This window comes from Callorhinchus milii, unplaced genomic scaffold (genome assembly GCF_018977255.1).
Source record: "Callorhinchus milii isolate IMCB2004 unplaced genomic scaffold, IMCB_Cmil_1.0 Scaffold10, whole genome shotgun sequence".
Taxonomy (NCBI): domain Eukaryota; kingdom Metazoa; phylum Chordata; class Chondrichthyes; order Chimaeriformes; family Callorhinchidae; genus Callorhinchus; species Callorhinchus milii.
Window position 1 is genome coordinate 309737 of NW_024704751.1, and position 13150 is coordinate 322886.

The 13150-nt window shown below is 53.7% G+C and overlaps 3 protein-coding genes across 5 annotated transcripts in view; 2 read left to right on the plus strand and 1 right to left on the minus strand.

Annotated features, from left to right (window-relative positions):
• Positions 1 to 1127: 1127 nt before the first annotated feature.
• On the plus strand, positions 1128 to 5077 carry porb (P450 (cytochrome) oxidoreductase b). The gene is made up of 4 exons (XM_042338546.1): positions 1128 to 1464; positions 2817 to 2962; positions 3262 to 3347; positions 4090 to 5077. The coding sequence occupies exons 1-4, from the start codon at positions 1128 to 1130 to the stop codon at positions 4232 to 4234; spliced, it is 714 nt and encodes a 237-aa protein (XP_042194480.1). The 3' UTR covers positions 4235 to 5077.
• Positions 4933 to 6676, minus strand: LOC103173429 (ion channel TACAN; the record flags this gene model as incomplete). Its single annotated transcript, XM_007886054.2, is given in 2 exon segments — positions 4933 to 5929; positions 6608 to 6676. Coding segments are annotated over 2 exon segments (183 nt in total), but the record flags the coding sequence as incomplete, so codon positions are not given.
• A 3796-nt stretch (positions 6677 to 10472) lies between these two features.
• galnt17 (polypeptide N-acetylgalactosaminyltransferase 17) overlaps positions 10473 to 13150 on the plus strand; it is a 63928-nt gene continuing 61250 nt past the window's right edge. Inside the window, exon 1 of one of the 3 annotated variants that reach the window (XM_042338806.1) lies at positions 10473 to 10774. In XM_042338806.1, coding sequence (XP_042194740.1) covers positions 10540 to 10774 — 235 coding nt within the window. In that variant the 5' untranslated portion in view covers positions 10473 to 10539. The remainder of the gene's footprint in view (positions 10775 to 13150) is intronic. The other 2 variants (XM_007908466.2, XM_042338805.1) reach the window with 2 other exon arrangements.

Genomic DNA, 13150 nt, shown 5'->3' on the forward strand with positions numbered 1-13150 from the left:
GAGGGGTGGGGTAGAGGTGAGGGAAGGCAGAGAGGTGGGGGGGCGACCAAAGGCACGATCAAAGAGAAGGGTCTTGAGACTGACCTTGAAGGAGGCGAGGGAGAAAGCGAACGAAGGGACCATGGGGTGGAGTTCCAGAGTATGGGGGCAGAGATGCTGAAAGCCCGGCCACCGACGGTAGGGCGGGAGACAAGGAGCAGGCGGAGCCCACTGAACAGAGGGAGCGGGCAGGTTGGCAGGGAGTCAGCAGGTCAGAGAGGTAGGAGGGGCAAAGCCACGGATGGCCTTAAAGGTGAGGACAAGGATCTTGAACTCGATCCTGTGGGGGATGGGGAGCCAGTGGGGTCGGGCGAGGGTGGGGGTGATGGGGTCACGGAGTCTGGTGCGTGAGAGTACACGAGCTGCAGAGTTTGGATGATCTGCAGCTTGTCAAGGGAAGAGTGGGGAAGGCCGATGAGGAGGGAGTTAATAATAATAATAATAATAATCCTCGCATTTGATATAGCGCTTTTCACGTCTTCTCGACGTCCCAAAGCGCTTCACAGAATATACAGTAAAGTGAATTGACTATGTTTGTGGGCAAACGCGGCAGCCAATTGCGCACAGCAATGTCCCACAAACAGTCGTGGGTTGAAAATGACCAATTTATTATTGTTTTGGGTTTTGGAGGATTATTATTAGGCTCTGTGTGGGGTAAGGAAACTTGCCCGAGGTGCGGAGGCGCTGGCGTGAGCCAATCAGGAGGGCCTCGGTCTTGCTGGCGTTGAGTTGGAGAAAGTTGTCCCTCGTCCAGGACTTGATGTGGGACAGACAGTCAGTCAGGACACCAGTAGTCCTGGAGTTGAGGGTGGAGGCAGAGAGATAGAGTTGGGTGTCATTTGCGTACATGTGGAAATTTACCCCATGTCTGCGGATGATGTCTCCAAGGGGGAGCATGTTGAGGGTGAAGAGGAGGGGACCGAGGACAGAGCCCTGAGGAACACCGCATGAGACAGTGTGGGGACTGGAGGAGAAGCTGGAATGTAACATACACCAGTTACATAAACCAGTTATAAAAACGTGTGGGACTGTCGCTGTGTGTGTGTGTATGTGCATGTTCAACGTCATGGCGTGTGTGATAGTGTGTCATGGTGTGTTTGCGTGTGTGCTTGTATGTGTTGTCTGTGTGTTCTATTGACGGTGGTTGTGTGTGTCAGGTCCACGCTGACTCTGTCCATGTGTGTGCTGTGGTGGTGGAATACATCACGAAAGCCGGACGTACAAACAGAGGCGTTGCCACCACTTGGCTCCGACACCAGATTCCCCCCGAGAACGGGCACAGGCCCACGGTGCCGGTGTACGTCCGCAAGTCACAGTTCCGGCTGCCGTTCAAGCCCAGCACTCCCATCATCATGGTGGGCCCCGGCACCGGCATCGCTCCCTTCATCGGCTTCATTCAGGAGCGAGCGTGGCTCCAGCAGCAAGGTACACCCTGAGCCCCGCCCACACCGAGCCCCGCCCGCCCTATACCCTGAGCCCCGCCCACCCTGTACACTACCCACACCAAGCCCCACCCATCCTGTACCCTGTACCCCGCCCATCCTGTACACCACCCATACCGAGCCCCGCCCTATACCCTAATCCCCGCCCACCCTGTACACCACCCATACTGAGCCCCGCCCATCCTGTACCCTGTACCCCTCCCACCCTGCACCCCTCCTGCACTGAGCCCCGCTCACCCCAAGCCCCACACACCCTATACCCTGAGCCCCGCCCATACTGAGCCCCTCCCCACCTGCACTGAGCTCCACCCACCATGAGCCCCGCCCACCCCAAGCCCCGAACACACCAACACACACAGTAACACACTAACACGCACACACAATAATACACTAACACACACACACAATAACTCACTAACACACACACACAATAACTCACTAACACACACACAATAACTCACAAACACACACACAATAATACACTAACACACACACACACACACAATAACACACTAACACACACACAATAACACACCCACACAATAACACACACACAATAACACACACAAAAACACACTAACACACACACAATAACACACCAACACACTAACACACACACAATAACACACTAACACACACAATAACACACCCACACAATAACACACACACAATAACACACTAACACACACACACAAAAACACACTAACACACACAAAGTAACACACTAACACACTACCACACACACAATAACACACCAACACACACACAATAACACACTAACACACAATAACACACACACACACGTACAATAACACACACACACACTAACACACACACACAATAACACACACACACAATAACACACACGATAACACTAACACACAATAACACACACAATAACACACTAACACGCACACACTAACACACAATAACACACCAACACACACAATAACACACTAACACACACACACTAACACACAATAACACACCAACACACACAATAACACACACAATAACACAATAACTCACACACAATAACACACTAATGCACACACAATAACACACTAACACGTACACACTAACACATACACACTAACACACACAATAACACATACACAATAACACACTAATACACACTCAATAACACAGTAACACACACTAACACACACAATAACATACTAACACACACACACACACATTAACACCCTCACACTCACACTAGGGACTGCAGCATGGCCTGTTCGTCTCACTGCCTGTGGACAGTCGCAGTGGCCTTTGCTGACGGTGCTGTAGAGCAGAAGCGGAGATTGCTGATATTTGGGGAATGTTTTCCAGGGAAGCAGTTGGGGGAGACGGTGCTGTACTGTGGCTGCCGTTTCCAGGCTGAGGACTTTCTGTATCAGGAGCAGTTGGAGCAGTGGCAGCAGGAGGGGGTCCTCACTCAGCTCAACGTGGCTTTCTCCAGAGACCAGCCCAACAAGGTGAGAGATGGCAGAGCATCAGCAGGTCACCAGGGCCAGAGGGAGGCCATATTCAGACTGTTTTTCCAGTGTGTGTTTGTGTTTGCTCTTCCAAGAGGCCATCCACCCTACCCCCATCTACCTGCCCTCCCCCCAAACCCTTCCCCTGGGTGAGCTTGTCCCGAATCTCTTCTGCCCCAACAGCCACCCCAGCAAATCACTCCCCACGACGAGCCCCATTTGCTGTTATTGTAACAGGTGTGATCCCACTCGGCTGAGGCCAGCGCAAAGTTGACTGTTTGTCTCACATCTCCCCTCAGGTGTACGTACAGCATTTGCTGAAGAAAAACAAAGAGAATGTGTGGCACCTGATCCACGATGCGAACGCACATATCTACATTTGTGGGTGAGTTTCAATTGGATGGAAAATGTTATAGAAGGTAATGGGGAATCTTTCAGGCCTTCACTTTGCTCCGTCGTTCACAAGAAGTAGTCTTCAGCAACTGGTGACTGAGCAAAACAATTCCTACATTCCACCCAGAGAGCGAGAGAGTAACCGAGCTGATCCTGTCCTGACACCAACGTTCCCTTCACTCACCAGGAATCCAGCTTAACCTGGGCCTAGTCAACTCTAACCTTGGCCTAGTCAGCTCTAACCTGGGCCTAGTCAGCTCTAACCTGGGCCTAGTCAACTCTAACCTTGGCCTAGTCAGCTCTAACCTGGGCCTAGTCAGCTCTAACCTGGGCCTAGTCAACTCTAACCTTGGCCTAGTCAGCTCTAACCTGGGCCTAGTCAACTCTAACCTGGGCCTAGTCAGCTCTAACCTGGGCCTAGTCAGCTCTAACCTGGGCCTAGTCAGCTCTAACCTGGGCCTAGTCAGCTCTAACCTGGGCCTAGTCAGCTCTAACCTGGCTAACCCAGTAATCTGCGACTGGCACCTTTCTGGGTTGTAGAGCACAGCGCTAGTCACTGAGTTAGAGTTAGAGTCAGTGCTGAGCTCAGCCAGTCACTGGATGAAATCACTGAACAATCAAAGGAGTCACCTACAGTGAATGTTTATCTTGAATGCTCCCACTGAGGGCGAGTGCTGAGAACAATCTGTAGTGTAGCCAACGTCTGCTCATCACATCTTCCATCCTCTTCACAGTGATGCAAAGAACATGGCCCGAGATGTCCAGAACGCTTTCTGTGAGATTGTAGCTGAGCTGGGAAACATGACGCAGACACAGGCAGTGGATTACGTCAAGAAACTGATGACAAAAGGGCGTTACTCCTCTGACGTCTGGAGCTAGAGCAGAGATGGGGGGAGGGTATCTGCGTTCTGTCTGTGCATTAACTGATTGAAAACGGACACGTGACCGGCCGGACAAGGCGGCTGCACAAATCAATGCAAGAGATTTATACAGTAAACCTGCGAGATCATGACTTCAACAATTATTTCTTAAGCATCCTTCAAATTATTCCCTGTAAAATCATTAAGAAAATTAATATTTTGCATTAGAGACTTTTCCTATCATTACTGACCTGAACGACTGACTATTTGAAAAGTTACTCAAACTCACAAATAACTCCAAACACTTCACTTCAACCCAAGTGTTTGTGTGGTTCAGTGCAGCAGCCCTCGATACCTGCCATCAGGATATAGCACCAGATTTTACGTCTACAATTGGTTGACAGCAAATAACTTAGAAATGACAAGCCCATAAAATAGATAAATAAGTGAACTATAATATTGGTTAACAAAATTGCAGGAGAAACTAAACCAAACCCAACATCAATTTTAGCAACAATTTTGATATCTATTGATGTCACCCAAAATGCCCAGTTCTGTGTGGTGCTGATGCAGACTCACTGTGTCCTGCTATTGTCTGAAATTAACCACACAAAGGTTAGTTTTACATTTTGTGCAATTATTTGTAAGATTTATTGATGGCTTTTATACCCGGTGTTGCATGTGCGAGTGAGCAGCTAGGAATATCAGTACACAGTGTAAACTGCATGTCGTACTTTTATATAAGATCAGCAAAATGCTTTCATTTTTATTTGGCAATAATTGTTCTGTTACAATAGAGAACTAAAATCTTAATATACAATGTACTTTTAATTAAAATTTGCAATCTTGTTATTGTCCAGAATGTTGCCTTCGAGTGTGATTCGAGTGCAAGCTTTTCCTCCACTGTGACTGCAGCTCAGGATTCAAGGTTGGGACAAAACGGAAACAAAAGCTGCAGTAAATGTGAAAATCTTGTCCTATCGAGGTATCAATCAGTCAAGGCTATCGAGGTATCAATCAGTCAAGGCTATCGAGGTATCAATCAGTCAAGGCTATCGAGGTATCAATCAGTCAAGGCTATCGAGATATCAATCAGTCAAGGCTATCGAGATATCAATCAGTCAAGGCTATCGAGGTATCAATCAGTCAAGGCTATCGAGATATCAATCAGTCAAGGCTTTAAAGCTAAAATGTTAATCAAATGTTTGGAATCTGGGAGTGAGATGCCAGCGACTGGGATTCAGCTCCAAGGCCAGCAGTGACTCAGTAAAGTGTCAGCCTTGACTTGACACTATTTGAGCTCCAATTCCTGACTTGGGGGCTTGAACCCACAGCCTCCTGACTTGAGAGGTAACAGTTCTAACACCTGATCCAGGCTGACACTCACTGATGCTGATGGCTGTACAATTTCAGTCGTCAGGTCTTGAAACACTTCTCACACACAAGCACACTGATCTCCAATCTCATGAGCCAGTCTGTACAGCTCTGATTCTATCCAGCATGACATAAGATAATATGTAATCACATCACAGCCAAACAAATATATATGCAACCTCTTCAATGAATTGGTAATAATCAAAACATAATTCACTTTTGTCGCTCACAGACTTTTAACTTTTCCTTCTCTTTGTTTCTGTTTCTGGTAAATGACTCTGACGGTTGTCAGGAAGTTTCCAAGGAAAAGGACAAGGAACGCAAAGCCACACATCAACACCTGCAACAAGCAGACAGCTGCGATCAGTAATAATAAGCTTTACATTTGATATAGTGAGCATGTTCACACAGCTCAGCACGTTGCCGAGGCATCAAAGTGTAAAAGTGTAAGACTTTGTGTTTTGTTGGTTAATGAGGTTCAACGACATCCCACAAACAGACATGAAGTGAAAGTGATTTTATCTGGGGGATTGTCAGCCAGGACACCTCCGTCCACCTCCCCACCCTCCACCTCCCCACCCTCCACCTCCCCACCCTCCACCTCCCCAAATAAGAACAAGTTGGTGAATTATTGGCGACGAGGTAGGAGTGTTGAAGTTTAAGAGAGTCACTCGTACGTCACCGGGGGAGGTGACATAGTGTGGAGAGGGGAGTGTGAGGGGGAGGAGAGGGGAGGGGGAGGAGAGGAGTGTGAGGGGGAGGAGGAAAGGGGAGTGTGAGGGGGGAGGAGGAGAGGGGAGTGGGGGGGGAGGGGTGAGGAGGAGAGGGGAGTGTGAGGGGGGAGGAGGAGAGGAGAGTGTGAGGTTAGGGCTTGTCGCCCCCCACGCAGGGTAGTGTCTCAGAGCGCTGGGAGTTGTCCAGTCTGAGAGGAACAGGTTTATTGCTTGAATTGTTCTTTAATTCTGTAATTCCTTTGGATTCATCTTAAATCAGTTTGCATTTCAAAAATAATATTTACCTGCCATTCTTTGCAATCCGGGTGCCCAGTTAGTCTGAACAAGGTGATGGCGTTAGAGAGCTGCCAAAACTGAAAGGAAAGAAGCATCAGGTCAGTTCATACAGCAGCAATGGGCATTTACTGTGCCTTTCACACAGGGAAACATCTGAGAGCACTAAACACAGATGGCCTGGGTACGAGAGGTGGGAAGATGGGAGAGGTGGAGGGTGGGGAGGTGGAGGTTGGGGAGGTGGAGGGTGGGAGGGTGAGGAGGTGGAGTGTGGGAAGGTGGAGGGTGGGGAGGTGGAGGGTGGGGAGGTAGAGGGTGGAGGGTGGGGAGGTGGAGGGTGGGAGGGTGAGGAGGTGGAGGGTGGGGTGGTGGAGGGTGGGGAGTGGAGGGTGAGTGGAGAGTGAGGGTGGAGGGAGGGTGAGGGTGGAGGGAGGGTGAGGGTGGAGGGAGGGTGGAGGAAGGGTGAGGGTGGAGGAAGGGGGAGGGTGGAGGGAGGTGTGGGTGGATGGAGGGTGAGGGTGCAGGGAGCGTGAGGGTGAGTGTGGAGTGAGGGTGGAGGTTGGGGGTGAGGGTGGAGGTTGGGGGTGAGGGTGGAGGGAGGGTGAGGGTGGAGGGAGGGTGAGGATGGAGGGAGGGTGAGGGTGGAGGTGCGGGGTGAGGTTTAGGGTGGAGGGTGCGGGTGACGGTGAGGTTCAGGGTGCGGGTGGCGGTGAGGGTGGAGGGTGAGGTGAGGGTGGAGGGAGGGTTAGGGTGGAGGGTGCGGGTGAGGATGAGGGTGGAGGATTAGGGTGGAGGGTGAGGGTGCATGTGACGGTGAAGTTGAGGGTGCAGGTGACGGTGGAGGGTGCGGGTGACGGTGGAGGGTGCGGGTGAGGGTGGAGAGTGCAGGTGAGGGTAGAGGGTTAGGATGGAGGATGAGGGTGGAGGGTGAGGGAGGGTGAGGGTGGAGGGAGGGTGTGGGTGGAGGGTGCGGGTGATGGTGCGGGTGAGGGTGGGGAGGGTGAGGGTGGGGAGGGTGAGGGTGGAGGTGAGGGTGAGGGTGGGGAGGGTGAGGGTGGGGAGGATGAGGGTGAGGTGAAGGTGGAGGGAGGGTGAGAGTGGAAGTGGAGGGTGAGGGTGGAGGGAGGTTGAGGGTGGAGGGTGAGGGTGGAGGTGAGGTTGGAGGGAGGGTGGAGGGAGGGGAGGGTGGAGGGAGTGTGGAGGGTGAGGCTGGAGGGATGGTGTGGGTGGAGGGAGGGTGAGGGTGGAGGGAGAGTGAGGGTGGAGGGAGTATGAGGGTGGAGGGAGGGTGCGGACGAGGGTGAGGGTGGAGAGTGCGGGTGAGGGTGGAGGGAGGGTGAGGGTTAGGGTGGAGGGTGCGGGTGAGGGTTAGGGTGGAGTGTGCGGGTGAGGATGAGGGTGGAGGGTTAGGGTGCGGGTGACAGTGAGGTTGAGGGTGGAGGTGAGAGTGAGGGTGGAGGGAGGGTGAGGGTAGAGGGAGGGTGGGGGTGAGGTGAAGGGAGGGTGATGGTGGAGGGAGAGTGAGGGTGAGGGTGGAGGGAGGGTGAGGGTGATAGTGGAGGGCGGGTGGAGGGTGAGGGTGGAGGGTGAAGATGGAGGGAGGGTGAGGATTAGGGTGGAGGGTGCGGGTGAGGTGAGGTTAGGGTGGAGGGTGAGGATGAGGGTGGAGGTGAGGGTGGAGGGAGGGTGGGGAGGGGGAGGGTGGGGAGGGGAGGGTGGGGAGGGAGGTGGGGGGGAGGGTGGAGGGACGGTGAGGAGGGTGAGGGTGAGGAGGGTGAGGGTGGGGAGGGTGAGGGTGGGGAGGGTGAGGGTGGGGAGAGTGAGGGTGGGGAGGGTGAGGGTGAGGAAGCTGAGGGTGAGGAGGCTGAGGGTGGGGAGAGTGAGGGTGGGGAGGCTGAGGGTGAGGAGGGTGGGGAGGGTGAGGGTGGGGAGGGTGAGGATGGAGAGGGTGAGGTGAGGGTGGAGAGGGTGAGGGTGAGGGTGGAGAGGGTGAGGGTGAGGGTGGAGAGGGTGAGGGTGGAGAGGGTGAGGGTGGAGAGGGTGAGGAGGGTGAGGGTGGAGAGAGTGAGGGTGGAGAGGGTGAGGGTGCTGAGGGTGGAGAGGGTGAGGGTGGAGAGGGTGAGGGTGGAGAGGGTGAGGGTGAGGGTGGAGAGGGTGAGGTGAGGGTGGAGAGGGTGAGGGTGGAGAGGGTGAGGGTGAGGGTGGAGAGGGTGAGGGTGGAGAGGGTGAGGTGAGGGTGGAGAGGTTGAGGGTGAGGGTGGAGAGGGTGAGGGTGGAGAGGGAGAGGGTGGAGAGGGAGAGGGTGGAGAGGGTGAGGGTGGAGAGAGTGAGGGTGGAGAGGGTGAGGGTGCTGAGGGTGGAGAGGGTGAGGGTGAGGGTGGAGAGGGTGAGGGTGGAGAGGGTGAGGTGAGGGTGGAGAGGGTGAGGGTGGAGAGGGTGAGGGTGAGGGTGGAGAGGGTGAGGGTGAGGGTGGAGAGGGTGAGGGTGGTGAGGGTGGAGAGGGTGAGGGTGGAGAGAGTGAGGGTGGAGAGGGTGGAGAGGGTGAGGGTGAGGGAGGGTGAGGGTGGAGAGGGTGAGGGTGCTGAGGCAGTGGTTGGTACTGGGCTGTGACTGAGGCTGTGACTGAGGCAGTGGCTGTGACTGAGGCAGTGGCTGTGGCTGAGGCTGTGACTGAGGCAGTGGCTGTGACTGAGGCAGTGGCTGTGACTGAGGCAGTGGCTGTGACTGAGGCAGTGGCTGTGACTGAGGCAGTGGCTGAGGCTGTGACTGAGGCAGTGGCTGAGGCTGTGACTGAGGCAGTGGCTGTGACTGAGGCAGTGGCTGTGACTGAGGCAGTGGCTGAGGCTGTGACTGAGGCAGTGGCTGAGGCTGTGACTGAGGCAGTGGCTGTGACTGAGGCAGTGGCTGTGACTGAGGCAGTGGCTGTGACTGAGGCAGTGGCTGTGGCTGAGGCTGTGACTGAGGCAGTGGGTGAGGCAGTGGCTGTGACTGAGGCAGTGGCTGTGACTGAGGCAGTGGCAGTGGCTGAGGCAGTGACTGAGGCTGTGACAGTGGCAGTGGCTGAGGCTGTGACTGAGGCAGTGACTGAGGCTGAGGCAGTGGCTGAGGCTGAGGCAGTGGCTGAGGCAGTGGCAGTGGCTGAGGCTGTGACTGAGGCAGTGGCTGAGGCTGTGACTGAGGCAGTGGCTGTGGCTGAGGCTGTGACTGAGGCAGTGGCTGAGGCTGTGACTGAGGCAGTGGCTGTGACTGAGGCAGTGGCTGAGGCAGTGGCAGTGGCTGAGGCTGAGGCAGTGGCAGTGGCTGAGGCAGTGGCAGTGGCTGAGGCAGTGACTGAGGCTGTGACAGTGGCAGTGGCTGAGGCTGTGACTGAGGCAGTGGCTGTGACTGAGGCAGTGGCTGTGACTGAGGCTGTGACTGAGGCAGTGGCTGAGGCAGTGGCTGAGGCAGTGGCTGAGGCAGTGGCTGTGTATATTTTCTTGGTTGGGATTTCAAGAGTGAGACCGTTTGCAGTGGGGATTTCTGTGTGTTTTTAGGGCAATGGGAATGTTTTGGACGCACTGATTGGGTAACGAGCGCATTACTGCGGGACTGACAGTTAATACCTGACACGGAGGACCGAACCTCGGCCCAACCCACCGAGCAAAGCCACCGGCCGACAGCAGCGCGCGGTGTGGAGTTTTAACCCGGAGTTTATGGAAATAATAATTCGGCGATAAACGGAGAGGGGGAAAAATCGGTGCAATAAAAGGCTTTGCATTTGGTGCAAAAACTCCCGATTTGAAGACTCTACATCAAAACACGCGGTGTGGAATAACCGGTGGAAACTCTGAACCGACCTCCACTCAGCGGTGACCTCCGTCATTCTCTCTCTCTCTCTCTCTCTCTCTCCTGCGGGTTTGGAGCGGGATTTGCGGCGGTGTCCACTGTCCCGGATCCCGGTGTGATGGCTTCTCTGCGGAGAGTGAAGGGGCTCCTCCTCCTGAACCTCGTGGCTGTGCTCGGTTTCCTGCTGTTCCTGGCCCGGTGCAGGGTCCCGGTGAAGGTGGGGGACTCGGTGCCCGCGGCGCAGAGCAGAGCGCAGCTCAGCAACCGGACCGCCCTGAGCCCTCCGCCGCTGCACCAGGTGCTGCTCACACGGCTGTCACTGCTGGAGGACATCGTGTACCGACAGCTCAACGGTAAGGCGCCCCCACCCCCCACCTGCCTCCGCGGGACCGACTTCACTAGGAACTGGGACAGGACCCCAGTGGCTCAGGGACCCCCCAGTGGCTCAGGGACCCCAGTGGCTCAGGGACCCCCAGTGGCTCAGGGACCCCAGTGGGACAGGGACCCCCAGTGGCTCAGGGACCCCCCCAGTGGCTCAGGGACCCCCCCAGTGGCTCAGGGACCCCCCCAGTGGCTCAGGGACCCCCCAGTGGCTCAGGGACCCCCAGTGGCTCAGGGACCCCAGTGGGACAGGGACCCCAGTGGGACAGGGACCCCAGTGGCTCAGGGACCCCCCCAGTGGCTCAGGGACCCCCAGTGGCTCAGGGACCCCCCCAGTGGCTCAGGGACCCCCCAGTGGCTCAGGGACCCCCCAGTGGCTCAGGGACCCCCAGTGGCTCAGGGACCCCCAGTGGCTCAGGGACCCCCAGTGGCTCAGGGACCCCCCCAGTGGCTCAGGGACCCCAGTGGCTCAGGGACCCCAGTGGGACAGGGACCCCCCAGTGGCTCAGGGGGGGCCGTGTGTTTGGTTTCTGGAGGAAACGCCTCCCCATGTGGAACTGGAGAGAGAGAGCGGCGGCTTCTGTCGGCGCCGAAGGTGTGACCGTCTGTTGGTGCACTGTATTGCGGGTTATTTGGTGACCACAGTATTCAGTAAAGTTAGTGACAGAGATCAATGATTGGCCTTTGTTTATGGAACTGAACTTCAGGATCATTGCAGAACTGTGCGTTTTTCTGTGTGTTTTTCACAGTCCCGAAACCCACTTCGTTTCTGCTTCACAGTTGACTTCGATACATTCTCTGGTTTCCTCACCTATGTCTTGTTTCCTCATTAGGTAGATTGGTTATCTACAAAACACAGTCACTACACTGTTACCTGTGAAGTGCTTTGAGACGCCCTCCTTTTGTTTGCATCTTTTTCCCAAAGAAATCGAGCCTATTTCAATAAGAGGTACTGAGATATTTAGCACTAACAACTCACTGCTTGAATTAAATGAATTAATGTGTTATCATTCCTTATGTGAGGCAAAGTGTTTTTTCTGTATAATTACTTTGCAAAATTTCAGGGCATTTTTGGGGTCCTGTTCCTTTTCACGATGTCAAGTTATTTTGGGGGGGAAATACTGCAAAGGTCAAATGGCATTCACAATTGGGGAAAGAAAAAAAGGATACAAGTCTGTTGGTTGAGGGTGGTGGCACTTCATCATCGCAGTTGAGAGGAAAAAATAAGAGTTTTGCATCCTAGTTATGCCCTTCCTTTGGTGAACGAACAAAGAGTACATGTAGTCACTGCACTTTTGAACTCAAGACTGTATGGGTAACAGCTAAAAGATAATATGCATTGTTTGATTAGCACATTCACACCATTGAGGTTATTTTATTTAGAATCTAGTACAATTTGCTAATTCATCTGAGTGCTATTTAAAATGGAGTATAAGTAAAACCTATCGAGCTCCATGCTTATCAGTACATTGCTAGCTATATTTTGGAGTGTTACTTGAATAAAGAAACACCATTTGTTTTGTCTTTGACCGAGCCTTCAGCTCCCCTCTCGACTCTCTTCCCCCTTCTCGCTCCCTCCCATCCCTCCCTCACCCTGACCATTTCCCCCCTCCTCGCTCCCTCCCTCCCCTCCCCTCACCCTGACCATTTCCCCTGCTCGGGTCATGACCCAACTGTGCAGCGCCTTGGGACGTCCTCCTGACGTGAAAGGCACTTTATAAATGGAATCTTGTTGTTGTTGTTGTTGTTCGTGCAGTGATTTTTACAGTGCATTGAAGAAAAGGTGACAGCTGAAAATGCCAATATATTGAACTCTTGTGGATGTTCAGTGTAAGAAATTCAAACGATTCCTGGCAAAGTTTCCAGACTGAGTGTTAGAGAAATGCTCTTTATGGGAAGGGAATATTGTTTTGTACCTTTTTCTGTAGTAGAACCATTTAAGAATAGCTTCAAAAAAAATTAAAACAACAACAAATGACATGTGTATAACGCCTTTCACATCAGGAGGACATCCCGAGCCGCTGGACAGTCAGAGATTTGAACCAGAGCAGGGGTTTGAAATTGGGGATGGGTAGAGGGTACGGTTAGGAGGGTGGCCAAATGCGCGGTCGAAGAGGAGGGTCTTGAGCCGTGCTTTGAAGGAGGCAAGGGAGGGAGCACGAAGGGACTGGGGGATGGAAGTTCCAAACAGTGGGGGCAGAGAAGCTGAAGGTCCGACTGCCGATGGTGGGGTGGGCCGGGCGGGGGACGTGGAGCAGACAGGTTGATATGGGGTTTGCAGGTCACAGCAAGGCTGTGGAGGGCCTAGAGGACGAGGATTTTGAACTCTATCCCCTGGGCGATGGGGA